General features: G+C 55.0%; 1 protein-coding gene across 1 annotated transcript in view; it reads right to left on the reverse strand.

Moving 5' to 3' along the window:
* Positions 1-521: 521 nt before the first annotated feature.
* Positions 522-17051, reverse strand: part of SREBF2 (sterol regulatory element binding transcription factor 2) — a 53767-nt gene continuing 37237 nt past the window's right edge. The window contains exons 12-19 of the mRNA XM_090272339.1: positions 11877-12045; positions 10135-10252; positions 9228-9337; positions 7961-8093; positions 5596-5764; positions 4411-4596; positions 2640-2751; positions 522-2218 (exon numbers count right to left, since the gene is read on the reverse strand). Coding sequence (XP_090128465.1) covers positions 1998-2218; positions 2640-2751; positions 4411-4596; positions 5596-5764; positions 7961-8093; positions 9228-9337; positions 10135-10252; positions 11877-12045 — 1218 coding nt within the window. The 3' untranslated portion in view covers positions 522-1997. The remainder of the gene's footprint in view (positions 2219-2639; positions 2752-4410; positions 4597-5595; positions 5765-7960; positions 8094-9227; positions 9338-10134; positions 10253-11876; positions 12046-17051) is intronic.

Raw genomic sequence — 17051 nt, forward strand, 5'->3', positions numbered from 1 at the left:
CACTCTGCACACAAGGAAGCAGAGGCTGGGCTGACATCCTGCCTAACGTGTCCAGCTGGGATTTATAGGAGCTGGACCTGGATGTTGTAGGCCAGTGAGTCTCCTCAGAGGCTCACTGCCTCTAGGGAGGATGGGGAAACTGAGGGGTGGTCCACTAACACAGGAAAGAGGTATCTCAGAGGGGTGAACACAGAGGGCTTAGCACCCCAAATCCCAAAGAACTGCTGCTGTCAGCCAAAGAGCCAGCTCTTTGTCCTGGCTGCATGACCACTGACCCCAGCAGTACTACCCTTTACCACAGGCCCTGCCCCAGCCCTCGAGGGTGTGCCAGGCTGCCGGGGCCAGAAGGAAGGGGCCACGTGCATGGGTCGGGGAGGAAGCACCAATCGAATGAAGTCTCTGGGGCCTCTTGGCACAGAGGGAGGGGCTGTCCTCAGTCCCTGGCTCCCTGGAAGCCAAGCCATGCAGCCACATGGCTAGTCACCACAGCGGTCACACCACAGACCCTCACACACCTCATGCAGGGTGGTACCAATCAGTGTTTATTGAATAACCTCCATCCAATACATGGTGAATGACTGATTCCACATCAAGGCTGCCATAGGTATACCCCACTTTCAGTGAAAAACCACCCCTCCCACCCCTAAACAATAATGAGAAAAGGCACAGTATCTACACAACACAAGGGCGGGCTCACTCAGTGGCCAGAGGCCATAAATTACAGTGGGGAGTGGGGGAGGCAAGGGAAAGTGGGGGAGGTCCAAGCTGACCTGTTCTGACCTGCACTCAGCATCAGGGGAGGCCTGGCAGATGCGTGCCCCAGTCGGTGCTGGGCCCCCGCCCACTCTCTGCCCCAGCCAGCCCAAGGGGGTGAGCACAGGGGTTGGGGGCAGCCCCTCTCAGCCTCCCAGCAGGCTCTGGGGTACCAAGCAGTCCTCAGGCTCCAGAGAAATAGCCTCAGAGGAGGCACCAGGTCAGGGAATCCAGAAAAGGCTCCTCTCGGGACCTCCATCAAGGCAGGGGACCCCATTCCTACTGCCCAACCCATAAAGGGGCTTGTCACTGGAGGCTGTTCCCTACCACCCTGGCTTATATTCAGATCAAGAATCAGGGATAAAAACAGATCATGGAGGTAGGAGTTGGGCAGTAGGGAACTGAGAACCCACACTGAAGGTCATGGTCCCCCAGTCCCAATGGGTGGCTTCATCTCTCCCAGTCCCTGGGTCTACCCTGAGCTTGGGCTGACATCCCAAGGGTTGGGGGAGTGGGAAGGAACAGGACAATTAAATAAGATACCATTTATTTTAAAAAAAATTAAAAAATAATGCCGACATTATTTCATCAATCCCCAGGCTTGGCCCCTGTCTCCCTACCACCTCCCCAGGGCCAGCTCCCCTCCTTCCCTGGCTGTCCTGTGTAATAAAGAGAGAACAACGAACTGGCTTTGTCAGACACAGGGGAGGAGACACAGACCCAGGGAGAGAAAAATGCCACAGCAACTTAGTCCTGCATCACGGCAAACCCAAGCACACTGATATAAAAACATTCATATAAAAAAGGGGAGAGGACACGCTGAGCACAATGCCAAGGGTGAAGTGCTCTGGTGCCTAGAAACTCATATCCCCAGAGGGACAGCCTGGTAAAAAACAAGGAAGCAGGGAAGGGGGAAGAAACAAACAGAGAATGAATCTTGGGAGGGCTGGAGACGGGCTGGGCAGCCTGGGAGATCCCCCGGATGCTTTCAAGTCAGGGTACCCCCCAATTCCTGCCCCGCTGTCTTTCCTCTCTCAGGCCCACTGGGCCCTGGACCATCAGCATCCACCCACAGCCCAGGGGTCCACTGGTCTGCGGTGGTCCAAAAGCCTCGACAGGCGACATCTCAGAAGCTAAGGCTCATCCCCAGCTCCCGGAGGGAGGCGGGACAGAGAGAGAGAGAGAGAGAAGGGGGAGACAGAGGCAGAGGGAGGTGGTGGGCTGAGGTGGGCAGGGCCCAGTGGTCAGGAGGCGGCGATGGCAGTGCCACCCCCCAGCTTGACAATCATCTGCTGGCAGTCGCTGCAGGAGCGCCGGTCACCCACCTTCTCCAGGGTGCGGGCTGCCTCAGCCAGCAGCACCGCCCGCTGGCCTGGGGAGGAGAGGAAGGAGAGGGGCAGGTGCCGGCAGGCCAGCAGGATGGCCGTGGCCCGCTCTCGCTGGCCGGGCCAGGTGTCCGCCTCTCCTGCGGGAATGAGGAGGCAGGTGTAGGAACTGCTGGCTGAGAGCTGGCCAGAATGCGGGTCCTCCTCCCAGGGCTCGATGTTTAATCGGTCCTCATGCCCGCCCAGGGAGGTGGGTCCCAGTGCCCTCCCCAGCTGACAAAGGAGACGATGGACTTGGCTGGCATCACATGGCTATTATCATGGGGTGGCACTGAGAAGTGACCCATGCTCCCAGTCCGGCCCTCGGACAACATTGCCAGCCCTCCCCTCCCCACCCTGAGGCCGGACCCGCGACAACCCGACCCCCATAGCACCTTCCCAGACCCTCCCAGGCAACACACCCAGCCTTGCGCTGCCCCCCCCCCCCCTCGCCCCGCCTCTGAGAATGGTGCCGAGGTTGGTGCCGGGCAGGCCTGCAGGCCGGGCTGCTGGGGCACTCACCGTGCTTGGGGCTCTGGGCTGTGCGCCGGCGCAGGCTGTGCTCCAGCAGCTGGTGCGTGCGCGTGGGGCTGGCTCCTGCCATCAGGCGCACGGTGGCTTCATGCAGGAACACCTGAGGAGGCACAGGGGTGGCAGTCAAGCGCTGGGTCTTCCCCAGTCTGTGCCCCAGTGTGTACAGGTGCCATTCCCCGCAGCACTTCATCTGCCACCTGACACCCCATCTCTCCACACTGCCTTGCCCTGCTCACCCCTTGAAAGCAACCTCTGTTGTCCTCACTCTGACCTGATACAAGCCAGAAACCTGGAGGGGGGGGGGGGCGGGAACAAGGGACACAGCACAGGCCAGCCGGCGGGGGCCACAGTGAGACAATGAGGGAGAAAGCGGCAAAGGGCTCCCAGTAACGAAGACAAGTAACCTGGGTGGAGCCTCAGCTCCTTCCAGGCTCCTCCAGGTGGAAAATGGGGCAGGATGTGAGGCAAGGACAGGAGGGGGACGGGAGGACAGCTGAGCTGGTACCGGGGAAGTCCAGGATCCTGTTTCCTTCTGTTTCTTCAGAAAGGAATCAGAAGCCAAACATTCCAAGGCAAAAGCGTACGACTCTTCTGTAAATATGGGTCAGGAGGTGGGGTGAAGAACCGGGCCTAGGTCTCTCATTTCTTAAAATCCCAAGGTTCTTTTATACCTCAGTGTCTCAGTGTGGGGAGGGCCTCTTTTTTTTTTTGTAAAAGATTTTATTTATTTTCAGAGAGAGGGGAAGGGAGAGAGAAAGAGGGAGAGAGACATTGATTGGTTGTCTCTCACACGCCCCAGCTGGGGACCTGGCCTGCCACTCAGGCGTGTGCCCTGACGGGGACTCGAACTGGCCGGTGCTCTATCCACTAAGCCATACCAGCCGGGGCGGGGAGGGTCTTGAGCATGTCCCGAAGGCAACGGGGGAGCCATTGAAGGATTCAAGCAGGGCTGGGGCAGGATGGAAATGGTGCTTCAAGGGAGGCCTCTGTGGCCAGCCCTGCCCTGAGCCGACCAGAGGGCCGCCAAACCATGGGGCGTACTTCCTGCTTCCAGCAGGGGTGGCTCTCTGATGACTGTTTTGTCTGCTGTGTCTGTCCTGGCTCGCTGCACGCAGTGGTCACAGAGTAACTGTGAAGGTCCCAGAGCACCTTTGGGTGAGAGCAGCCTCACTCGGAGCCCTTCCCCTCACGGACACTCTGGCCCCTCACTTGACATTTTTGAAAATAACCCAGGCGAATGTGTGTAGAGTACACTACTCTAGCCAGCAGCAAACATAAAGCAAGGACATGATTTAAGTCCAGTGTGCCCAACTTTACAACTGCCCTCGAAAGCCTATCTCAGACCCTCTGGCCATGTGAGGGACTGCTCCGCGGGCAGATTCAGGCAGCAGACCCCAAGCTCCCAGTGGCTCAGAAAAGGGGTAAATGCAGTGCTAAGGGGATTCGGTCACCGAGGCCAACAATGAAAGTCAGAAGAGTTTCCTCGTGTCTGTCCCGTCCCACTCTGGCCATGGCAGGAGCCCCTTCCATCCCGGTGAGGCGCTGGCCCCTGTCTGCGGGCCCGTGTGGCCTGCTCACCTCCGCGCTCCAGGGCCAGGCACAGAGCAGGTACTCAACCCACAGGAGCTGAGCAAAGGATATGTGGCACGTCACCCAGTGCTTGCCAGGTCAGCTGGGTGACCTCCAAGGAGGGGCTGGTGCTGTCCTGGGCGCTGCGGACGCCCAATCTGCCCTCCCTCACCAAGCAGCGGGGTCTCACCTTGCGGTAGGCTGGGCAGAAGCTGTGTGCCAGCCTGCGCAAGCTGCCCAGGTCCCGCTGGAAGCCAGCCAGCTCAGCACCTGACGCGTAGTAGGTCTCACTCAAGGCCTGGCTGGCTCCTGCCTGCTTTTGCCAGAGTGCCGTCCGCAGCGACAGCAGAAGATCAGAGGTCAGCAGCTGGACCACCTGTGGGGTGGGCCATGGGGGAGGAGACGTAAGCACTGGGGAGCACCTTCAGGTGGTGCAGTTGCCTGTGGCTGATTCTGAGAGCCACGAGGCTGGATGGGGCCTTCCTCTTCTGCGCCCATTCTCCCACATGAAACTGTTACCCAGAAACACAGTCTAAGGGTGCCAGTAGCCTCTCTCTCGTTCCCCAGATTCAGCTGGTTCTCTCGTGAGACCCGCAAAGTAAAGGTACAGTGAGACGTGGCTCCCCCACAGGTCTCTGGTCTTGGGTCCATTCTGTACACTACCTGTCCTGTAGGGGGCTGGCATGCTGTCCTGGGTTCACCCCAGTGTCCTGGGACACTCGCTGTCTCTAACTAGAAGTGCCTGCCTGGCCACCACAGACCAAACCCCAGTGAGAGGCTCAGAGTCTGAGCCTCCAGGACATGCCTCGTCCCTCCCTTTCTGGAGTAAAGCCCTGATCCTCTGGGTGAGCAGACCATGCCGCACTTCCAGCTGTGTGCACTCTTCCCTCCCCTCTCCTAAATGGCTGCGCCTGGGACCCTCGACAAGGCCAGGGTGGGAAGTCTCTCGAGGGCCGGGCAGGCCTCTGTGATGCACTGTGGAAACACTGCATGGGTACCGCCAGGACATGCAATGCAACTACAATGCACCACAGCTGCCCGCCGGGAGGAAGCCGCGGGTCCACTCAGGGCGTGTGTGCACGGGAGGGGGTGGGGCTCACTCTGAGGCTGGCCTGCAAGGGTCTCGGCGGTCGTGCCAACAGCCTGGAGCAAATGCAGAGTAGAATCTGGGACTCAGGTGCAGGTGGAACACGTCTGCCCCAAGGATTAAACAGGGAGCCTACCTGGACCAATAGGCTTTTGGGGGAGGGGGCCACTTGCCTGGTCTCTGGCTCTTGGACAGCCCCACAGGCCAGGTAAGCTCAAGGTGAGTCAGAGTATTCTTACCCACCAGAGCTGGGCACATCCCAGAGGGGCCAGGTACGCCCCAACTCACGTGGTTGAGGGTGGGGTCGCAAGTGGCCCCACTGACGTTGAGGCTGCTCCACAGGTGACCGCTGGCCCTCTCACAGTGGCAGAAGCAACTCTGCTGCCCATCTGCCTTCCCGGGAAGTGAGGCATGCATGGCTCTGCAGGTGTGGAGGACGGCCTTCACCAGGGGGCTCCTAGGTAGTGAGAGGGAGGTGGGAGGAAGGCGTTCAGTATGTGTCACCTCGGTAACGTGAGGAGGAGCCTGAACAGATGACCACCACACCCCACACATGTGGGTCTGTTCACTCAAATGCTGCCATAGCCCTGGCCAGGTGGCTCAGTTGGTTGGAGCGTTGTCCCGTACACCAAAAGGTTGTGGGTTCAATTCCTGGTCAGGGCACATACCGAGGTTTGGGTTCAATCCCTGGTGGGGGTGTGTATGGGAGGCAACTGATGTTTCTCTTTGCTCTCTAAAATTAATAATAAAAAAATGTTTGGGTGAGAGAAAAAAACAAAAACAAAAAACAAACGCTGCCATAGTGGTTCTAGGTCTCCAGCTCCAGATCTGAAATGCCAGCCCTGAGTGAGGGTGGGTGACTATTATAAACGTATTAAATGCTGGATATACAATGGTGGGCAGTGCAAGAGCCGTGAAGGAGGTCAAGCAGAGGAAGGGGTGGCATTGAAAAAGAGTGGTCAAGGATGTCCTCTCTGCAAAAGTGACATTTGAGCATAGACCTGAAGGAGCTGGGGGAGCAAGCTGAGTGCGTTTCCAGGGAGGAGGGTTCCAGGCAGAGGAGCAGCCTGCGGGAAGGCCCCGGGTAACTGCCGCCTGGCTGCAGAGGAGGCGGCGAGGGGAGCAAGGAGGGTGAACGGCAGGGTCAACCATGGCCAAACAAGGCCCTTCCAAGCCCAGCTGCAGCCTGTCTCCCATCTGTCTCTGTCCCTTTCTCACTCCTGTCCTCGCTGACACAGGAGCCTTTACCTGGGATGCCCTTCTCATTCCTCTCTGAGACTCATTCACCTGCTGGGCCCCCTGGGCCGCCTTCTCCTGTCCTGCCAGCTCCGCTTCCTGCCCGTACCAGTCTCCCTGGCCGCTCACTGGGTCAGGGCCTTTGTACCCATCTCTGCTGCCCTGACACCAGCTTTTGGTTTACGAGCCTCCCTCCTGCACTGGACCCTCAGAGGATGACCTGCCTTTGCCGCCACTCCCCCCCGCCCCCCCATGAAGAGACCCGCTGGCTGCTGCAGGGAAGCCATGGCAACAGCCCCCACAGAAGAGCGCCTGTGCGGGATGGGTCACTGCCGTCTCGCGGGGCCGGGAACAGAGCCAGCACCAGGCAGGCCCTCAGCTGACCTTTTGCTGAATGAGCAGTGGAACCGTGGAGAGCACAGGAGGAATCCGAGACCCAGGCTCAGCCATCAGGACTGCCACTAAGAAGCCACCTAAGATGGCCAAACAATCTGTGCCTCAGTTTCCTCATCTATCTAGTGGCCACAATACCACTTGCTGCTGCCTATGGTGACAAATAGTGTTGGCCCCATTATTTGTACCTGCTAAGAGGCCACTCCCCCAAGAGCTGATCTTAAACTCTCTGGAGAAACTTAGCTTCCTTTCATAGAGCAAACTGTGGAGAGGCTGGGGAGGCTGGGCTGGGGGAGGGTTTCCACAACGTCATTGTCCCTGAAGAGCAAAGGGACCCCAGAAAGTCTGAACTCAGGGGGAAGGAATGCCTGCTAAGGTCTCAGCTGCACGCTGGGAGACACACACAGGGAAGTGCCAACGCAGGCCTCGGTGCGGAGGGTGCTCACCGGTCAGGGTAACCTAAGTGAAATTGGGCCTGTCTGACGGGAAGCGCTGCATGCGGCCTTGGCCCCGAGGACCTTCCTTGTGGGCCTCTGAGCCTCCCATCTCGGTCAGACCCCGCCAGAAACAACCACACTGTCAGCAGGCCAGATGCCCACAGGCACGCGTCCCCAGAGAGGGATGTCAGACTCGGGCTTTGCCCATGCTAAAGGCCTCTGAGTGACAGGGCTAGTGGGGGTGAAGGGAGGCGGGAAGGACACGAGGGAAGGGTCCTTGGGCCCGCAGAAGCCCTGCGCTGGCCATGAGCCATCACCACACTGCCTGGCTCCACCATGAGCTTCTGGAGATGACTGGAGTCACACCACCCTCCCTCCGTGGAGGCCGAGGGGGAGCCCCAGAAACGGCTCTGAGAGCTGCGGAGATGGCGCACACAGACAGGAGTGCTCGCTGCGCTCCGGTTCTCCACGGCGCCCCCGTCCTCCTTCTCTCTCTGTCCCCAGGCTGCCTAACCCTTCACCCAGATGGTCACCCAGAATTTGGTTTTCCCCTGGAGATAAGTGAGTGGTCAAGGAGGCTTACGCACTCGGTCACTTCCAGAGCCTTGGGGACACGCTCTACTTCAGTAAAATGAGCACGCACAGTCGCGTCATCTCCCTGGAGCCAGCTGATGGCCATAGTGATTGCAGATGTCCACCAACGACAGACGACGTCTGGACCTGGGGGGACAGTACCAAACATCCCTTTAGCACCCACAGAAACCAGACCTGTGGCACTCAGCCTGCTGGCTACACCCAGGCCCCACGTGGCACGTGCCGTCTTTCCCTTCCACACATTTCTGGTGGAAGCATCACCAGCACCTTTTGGCAATATGTATCAAGAGCCTTACAGGCGTTCACTCCTATTAACCTGATAATCCCATTTTGAGCAATCTATGACAAAGAAATTGGCCTAAAGTTGAGAAAAGAAAGTTTAACAAAGATGTAGTGTTATCTCTAAGTAAAAGGCTAGAAATAACCTGATTTCCCAGTGGCCATGACAAATGGCGTTTCTAAAGTATCTGTAGAAACAGGCTCATCTTAGAACCTTTTAAGTTTTTTCTCTAAGGCTTAGTTTTCTCAGCTGCAAATTTATGATACCAGGGACCTTGAGATGCAGTGGAATGGACCTGTAAAATAAAAGGCCTGAGCGCATGTCCTAAACTCTGAAATAACAACAGGCTATGAGGTCATTGGTTGCCAAGGGGCTGCCAGTTTTCTGGGATCCCTCCTTTCCTAGGGAGAGTGACTAGAAGGGAGTCTGACACCCCCTTCCTCCCAGCAGCCTTAGAAACACAATAGGTGGCAGCTGATGTGCCATCATCCTGATGGCATTTTAGGGACAGAAGCAAAGAACGTCCGGATCCAATTCAATCAGCAGGCTGTGCTGTGTCACCCAAGGCCATGGGTGGCTGGAGCAGCGCTGATGCCCAGATGAGAGGTCTTTTCATCAGTGTCAGACCCACGGGTGGGGGCTGCGTGTGGGGAAGGTAAGCTGCTACCAGCCCTGGCGTCTGCGCCACCTGCTGCCCGTCCTGGGTGTCTGGGAAGTTCCTGACCTGCCAGGACCCGGGGAAGACATTCACTGGCTTGTTTCACTGCCAGGAGAGCCAGTGTTTCCTGACCCCGGAATGCTGCCCAATAGTGGTAACTGTGGGTCAGGGCTTTGGGGGTTCTGTAGATACAAAGCTCAGACCCAGAGAAGATTCTCGAGTGTGGACTGATAACTAGCTGGATACCCTGGGACAAAGGGGCTATGAAGGAGGGGATTAGCACCTGAGGCCGGGATGGGGGGGCACCCTGGAGGAGGCTTACCAAGGGCTGACTTGAGCACCGAGCTGCTGGAGAACGGGGGAGTCACAATCCCCACAGAGTCCACAAAAGAAGCAAGCAATTTCAGGTATTCCAGGGCACTGGAGAACTCACTAGAAAGAAAAGAGTCCCACGTACATCAAAATGCACACAAGAACTACACTTGTAGCCTGGCTGTCTGGCCGTCTGGCTCTGAGACCTGTGACCATGTCTGGCCCCTGGTCCTCCACCGTGCCAGGCTAGCTCTGCCCCTATGCCACTCACAGGCCTTCCTTCTGCACGTGTTACTGACACGCTTTCCTCTGCCTGCTGTGAGGGCCGGGCGCTCTTTGACTCCTGGCCCCCAAATCTAACTCTTCCCCTCAAGGCCCAATTCACATGTCATCTTCCCCCAGAACTTTTCTGGCCTGCCGGACAGAAAACCACCCGCCCCTTCCCGCTCGGGTGCACTCCGGTCAGGGCGCGGGCCTGTAGGAGAGTGGGCTTACCCTGTGAAGAGAAAACTGTGCTTATTCACTATGTAAAAATAAGAATTGTTGGCACATTCAGTAAAGGTCGGGGTCCAGGCCAGAGGTGGCCACCTTCACTGAGCTCCCCATATTCTGTTTTCTGTTCCTATCCCCTCGACAGGCCATCTCTCCCCACCCCAAGAAATCAAATCCTTGATTTGCTCTAAGAACTGATGCCGCTTGCTGAAAGGATGGATAAAAAGGAAAAAAGCAGGGAAAGTGACATAATGGGTCTGGACCAAAAGGGCAGAGGTCAAGCTGCAGGAATAAATATAAAGGAATCATTCCATTTCCTGCAGACCCACACCAGGGCCTGTTTCCTTCTAAAAGCTGAGGCCTCATCCGTGCCCTGGAGCATCCTGGATAGACAGCCGAAGGTAGGGGCGTCCTGGGGATGTTACCAGCTCTCTTCTTCCTGGTCTCCAGTCTTCTTCTTGGCCTGAGGTTTCACCAAGGCCTCCACAGCTCGCTCCAGCAGGTTCTTGCAGAAGGCCTGGTGGACCTGGGCAACAGGGTCGGCTGAGGAAGAGGAAGGCCAGGGGAAGGGTTAAATGGGTTTTACCTATGAGCCCATTTTGTCCCTACATAGAAAACAGAGGGTGGTAAGAGGAACCCAAGATAGGGCTGTCCTATCCAAACCCCAGAACTACCTCGTTAAAGGGCTGGAAGGTGGGGTGGGGGCGGGGAGAGTGGCCAGCCTCAGAGCGTGTGCATATGCATGTGCACAGAGCTCAGCACTTCCGATCGAGGCTGGAGACTGTACGGTGGTAGCAGCAAGCCTTGTCAGAACACAGAAAATGGGAAGGGAGACGATTCCCTCAAGTCTCAGAGGCTACCTCTTCTCCTGTGGCTCAGGAGGACGACCAACCGAGCAGGTAAAGAGAGGAGGTGGCTGCTGCCCTGACATGATGAGGAAGACCCTGCTCCTGTTTTCCAAAGCCTGTGGCCAGCGCCGGAGGGGCTGCGCTGATTAATAAACAGGGGGCTCGGCAGCGCTTGAAAGAGCTGGCTATTACCAGCGGGTCTCCACCAACAGGCTCAAAGCAGAGCATCACCAGCCCCTCCCCTCCCCTCACACGCACATACGTGTGGGCCTCAATCTGACAAGAGATAGGGAACTTATGAATGCGTCCTGGTGACAAAGCCGACAACCAGAGCCTGCCAGAGATGAGGCGGCCAATGGACATCTAGGTGTGAACAAGGCAGACAGTGGGAGGGGCTGAGACTTAAGGTTGATTTTTGCTTTCATCCTTACTTTTTGGTGCTATACACCACTCTTATATTGAGCAATAAAGTTATTTTTTAAAGAAAGGATGGTGGAGCCCTGGCTGGTGTGGCTCAGTGGATTGAGCACCAGCCTGTGAACCAAAAGGATGCTGGTTTGATTCCCAGTCAGGTCACATGCCTGGGCTGTGGGCCAGGTCCCCAGTTAGGGGCGTGCAAGAGGGAGCCGATTAATGTGTCTCTCACACACCAATGTCTCTCTCCCTCCTTTCCCCTCTCTCAGAAAAAAAGAAAAAGAAAAAAAATAAAGATAGTGACCCCCCCAACTGCCCCAAATGTCTGACACACACAGCTGCACCTGTGGAACGCGGCCCACTCTCCCCAGACCCGCAGTGCAGAGAGGAGCAGCATGCAGGGAGTGGAAACCCACTGGGTTACTCAGTCTGCGTCAATGCTCTAGCCCCCACCACTCCGAGGCCAGGCTAGTCGGCTTCAATCACTGTCAAACACCAGGGACAGCAAGCCAGCAGCTCCTCCACTGCCTGGAGCCCTGTCTCTGCCACCACTCTGGGCACTTGATGACCGCCTGTCACCTATTGTTCCCTAACTGCTCCATATACATCTGTCTGTTTCCCAATGGGACCCGAGCCAGCAAATAGCAACTCCACGCATCCCTTGTCTCTAAAGCACCCAGAACAAGGGCAAGATGACAGTCTGATTGATGTAAGGCTTTGAATGCAAAGAAAGGTGAGCTGCAAACCCAGCTCAGCCGCTGACCAGGCTCAGGAGCTCCCTCATCTTCGGGAGAAACAAGGCTGAGACACCCCGTATCTCCACGCGGCTGGGGAGCAGGCACCCTGCAGTTCTGGCAGTTCTCGTGTCTCTCTCCAGCTCACAAGGGCTGCAAAGGTATTCTCACCTGGGTTCCTCTGGGCACAGTACAGACTCTCCCTGGCAGCCGACTTCACTGACCAGCTCCGCTCCATGAAAAACTTCTGGCCAAGGGGGTGGCAGAGCCAGCGCAGTGAGTCCGGGACAGCACTGCGCTCGGGGCCACACAGACTCTGGGCTCGGCTGAGAAAGTAGCTCTGTGGAAGGACAAGGACCACAGGTGACACCAGGGTAGCAGCAGGCTGAGGAAGGAGGTCAGTGGGAGGGCTGGGACCCTTGTGTACCCAAAAGTAAATGCCACCACTGAAACTAGGGCAAGTGGCAAGTGGCCAGTGCCCGGCCTGCGAGGAAACACGAGAAAGACTTTGAAAGCCTCTCTGTTGAGCAGCTCAGAGCCAGCACACCAGCCTCCTGGGCCCCACCTCTGCCGGCAGGCCAACGTGACTTCAGGGCCCCAGGAACAAGAACCACAGGGACAATACTGTCATCCACGCTTTCAGAAATTCTGTCGTTTTGTGAGTGAGGGTATCCTTATTCTAAAAGCATGCTTTCTAACCTATGAAACCACAGGACACAGGCCGACCTGAATGAGAAGCTGAGTGGAGAAGGACGCGGGGACGAGCACAAGGCACAGGGAACTCAGAAGCCCAGCGGAGGGCACTGAGCCAGGGCCACAGACCCCGACTGCTGCACTTCTACCCTGGCCTCTGCCGCGAGGGGAGCTGTCTCCTTGTCTGGTTCAGTCTGATGGTTCTGACCTTTATTGGGTTCGAAGTAGCCATCAGCTAATATAACAGCTTCAGAAGACATGAATGCCAGGATCAGAAATAGCACCGCCCAAGTGCCACTCGGAGCACGGACGGAAGAGACTGCTTCTCTCCGTGGGAGCTTGGAGACAGCCACCCGAATCTGAGAGAAAACGACCTGACCAAGCTGCTCTATAGACACACTGATGTTATCACAGCATGCACGGGCCAGGCGGGGCATTCGCGTACATCTCCCATCACGGGCCAGTGGCCCTTCCTCCTCGTTGCTGACCAGCACACCTGGAAAAGGGTCCTGGAGAGCACATGCAAAAGGACCCCATGACCTTCTCCTGACCCTCAGGAGAGCACCTGCTGAACCGAGCCTGGAACCAAGCTTTCCATGGCGGAGCTCAGAGCAGCGGCCGAGGCTCCCAGCAGAGGCTGGGGGTGGGTCAGTGGCAAGGCCGGGGCCTCTGGGGCCAGAGAGCTTTCTAACAGCTGGAAATTCTTGAACCTTCCCAAACTCTCCCGAGCGCACCTGCGTGATGGCCGCTGCACGGGAAACTGAGGACCACTGGCCTAAATGTGACCCACCAACAGAAGCAGAAACAAAGCCTGTTTGGGTAGTACTGAGAGAGGTACCCAGAGAAGCCATTTAGAAAATCGTTAAGTTAAAATACATTTTTAAGCTGAAATCTTTAAAAAGAAAAGAAAAACCTTAGTTATAACAGATCTCAGTCGGGGGCAGGGCAGTTACAGTTTGAGTTTAGTGGTTTGACTTAATAAGAAATATAAATCCTCGAATAGTCATCCCTAGTATGGCTTCTAGAAGGGAAATTGAGAAAATAACTTCTGTTGCTCTTTTAATTTTCTTGGCACTATCACCCCATGATGATTTCCCTGAAGTTTATGGAACCAGAATTCACCCAGGCTGCGGCCCAGGCGCCCCCTCCCCTATAACTCATCTGCTAATTGCTGAAGCAAGTGGCTGAGGCAGGAGACTTGGAATTGTTTAGACCCAGAGGGCCCCCTCGTACCCTCGGGCCAGTCCTAACTCCAGGTTGTGCCCTCCCACACTGGTCTGACCTTTTGGTCCTCAAACAGTGCCAAGGCACCCTAAAGCTCTGCAGCAAACCCGCAGGGGTGCCGCCGGATGCTGCACTATTCAGGTAAATACAGTGTAAACATCCGTTGGACACCGTGTGAACTACCTGACGGAGGGAGTTCAGTCTCAATGAGAGATTGCACAACCTTCCTTTGGATGATCCCACATCTTTGTGAAGCTGAGTTTTTGGGGGTTACTGTAATAAAATCAAAGTGCTGTGTGAAAATCGATGTGGGACAAAGAATGAAGGGGGTGGCGCCCAACAGGCACATGTACCCCGTTAGAAGTAATCAGAGTTAATCATAAAACATTTCTCCTTTCAATTCTGTGTATTATTTTTCAGTAGCTACTAAATTGTTAAGACATAAATATCTATTATTTGTACCTACCTAAGAAACAGAGCTGTTAGGTATTTCTTTCAGTCCAGACAAACCATGAAAAATTGCGACACAAAGGTGCCAGGAACCGAGAAAGGCAGAGAAAGACAGGGAAGCTCGGGCCGAACCCATTTTCAGAGGCCCCTGCATGCCCCAAAGCCTGACTCATTTGGTAGCTAAAGAGCTGAATTCAGAGCTTCTTCCTCTTTTAGAAAGTACTGTCTGGGTCTCTTACCCTTTCCCTTCTCAAGAAGAGTGAGCAGGCAAAAGAGGCAGTTACTCTCCTAGAGGTCAGGTCCTCTCCTTTTTCCACCTTACTGAAAATGGCCAAATGTCAATATCACTCATGTTCTGATGTTTATACCCTTTGACCCAGCATCACCACTTTCTAGAGGTTTAACCCAAAGTGGGTGAAGGATGCTCCCTGCAACACTGCTTGTGACGTTCATCAGCAGAACTGGCTCAATCAACAATGGTACAAACATATGCCTACGGTACCATGTACCTCTGCAGAATAATGAGGTGACGAAGAAAGAGGCCCAAGACTTACTGTTAGTTTCAAAAAAGCAAGTGGCAAAACAGGGTTTCTGGTATGATCATGATAAATAAATTATAACACAGCCCTTGGCTGCTGTGGGTCAGTGGATTGAGCACCAGCCTGTGAATCAAGCGGTCGCCAGTTTGATTCCCAGTCAGGGCACAGGCCTGGGTTGTGGGCCAGGTCCTCCAGCTGGGGGTGTGCGAGAGGCAACCACACACTGATGTCAGATTGATGTTTCTCTCTCTATTTTTCTTCCTCTCTAAAAATAAATAGATAAGTCTTTAAAAAGAAGAAAAGAAAATTCTGAGGAGAGACACATCAAACTGTTCACTGCTAGTTAGGCATACCAAATATTTTTGGTGGTGGGGGAGGGAGCTCACGGGCAGGGACAGTTTCAAGGGAACCATTTTCCTGATCCTCAGCTGCCACACACATGTCTCCCACGAACGGGCTCTCTAATTCCCTTTGAAGGACAGCTGCGTCTTAGCAAAAAGAACGATGGAAACCCCAGTGGAAATTTGGGGATGATGAGATGATCTCAAAATTTATATGGGAGGGTGAAGAGCAGACCCTAGTCACTAAAGCCAGAGAGGACTGACATTTCCAGATATCAAGACACATACAAAGACTTGGCCACTGTGGGTGTGTGACGTGAGGGCACTGCGACAGGCCAGAGCGTCCAGAAGCAGACCCGCTTGCTGTTCATGGACACTTGCTTAGGAAAAAGGGGCCTCGGTGCAGTGGGAAAGGACGGTCATTTTATTTTATCTTTTCCGAATCTGATCTAAGAACATCGTTTAATGCTAAGCCCTGACAGCACAGGCGTGGCGACGCCGGGCTGTGAACGAGTGGGACGCATCTAACCCAATAGCCTCCCATAAAGGCACACAAACTGTGTACGACAGGCACAACCCCTCCTCCCCAACAATGAGCCACAGGAAAACAAGTCAGGCAAATTCAGGCCTGCACAAAAAGTCATCCTGTAATTCTCTACAGACTGGCAGTGATCACGGGAGTAGCATAACGAGACTATTGAAAGGGCAGGGGAGAAATGACCTTCCCAGAAACCAGTGACTGCAGCACTTCCCTCCCAGATGGGCACGGGCAATTTCCTGACCGGCTGTATATTACCCACCCAGTGGGTGGTCCTGGAGGAGCAAGTAGGGAAGGCTCAGCAGGACACAAAGGGATAACAGGAGGACAGATCAGGGGCAGGGACATATCCATGTGGAAAAAAGAGCAGATCTTGCACCCCTACCTCCAACTCACAAAAATCAGTTCCGGGTGGATTGTGGGCCTCTGTGTGCAAGTATAAAATAAAGCACATAACACAGGAGACTATATTCAGGACTTTGAGGTGGGACAAAGATTTATTAAACAGGACATAAAATGTCTACCTGTAAAGGAAAAGACTAATAACTTGGAGTTCATGAACATTAAGAAATTATGCTCATCAATCGACACCATTAAGGGAGAGGACAGGCAGGCCACAGAGTGGGAGAAGACATGCAATGCACATAGCCAACGAAGGGCTACAGCCAGCTTGCAAAGACCTCCTCGGATCCATAAAAAGACAAGACTCCCCATATAAAAAAAGGCTTGGCTAGGGATTTCCCAAATAGCCAACAAACCATCCAAATGGCCAGCGAAAAGGTGCTTGACATCATTAATCACCTGGGAAATGCAAATAAAACCGACAAGAAGATACCAAAAGGGCTAAAACACCAAAATTGACACCATCATGTGTGAAGTGAGGACGCAGGACAACGGGAACTCCTGCACTGCTCGTGGAGTGGAAGTCAGGACAACCACACTGGGAAACAGTCAGGCAGCGTTTACTAAAGCTGAACCTCTGGCCCAGCAACGCCATCCCTAGAAATGCGGTCATGTATTCGCCGAGAGACGAACCAGGCACTCCCTCACTATTCATGCACACTAACCAAAAGCAGGAGGCTAGGCAGAAGTCCATCTACAAGTCTAGTCCCGCAGCGGAATACTATTAAGCAACTACACAGCATGAATGACAGTACACGTGACACCAAGCAAAAGCACCCAGACACACACAGGACATACCCTATGACTCTCCTGTAGTTTCGGTAGAGGCTACACAGCCATGGCGGTTAGGGTGCTGGCCACTTTGGTTGGAGAACCTGGGGGGAGGGGCAGTTTGCTGACTGCGAGGGGCCCCCGGGAGGCTTCTGGGATCTTGGTTGTGCTGTTTCTTGCTCTGAGTGCTGGCTATACGGGTGTGTTCTCTGCGAAGTTACTAACCTGTGTCCCTATGGTTTGTTACTTCTCTCCAAGCACACTGTACTTCAATAAACCGTTCACAAGAACAACAGACAACAGACAGATTAAACTATGGCAACAGAATTCAGAATAATGGCTACCTTTGTAGGGGACAGGGTGAGCGGAGAAAGCCCACAGGAGGTTT

This window comes from Furipterus horrens, unplaced genomic scaffold, assembly GCF_987537825.1.
Source record: "Furipterus horrens unplaced genomic scaffold, mFurHor1.1.pri manual_scaffold_4, whole genome shotgun sequence".
NCBI lineage: Eukaryota > Metazoa > Chordata > Mammalia > Chiroptera > Furipteridae > Furipterus > Furipterus horrens.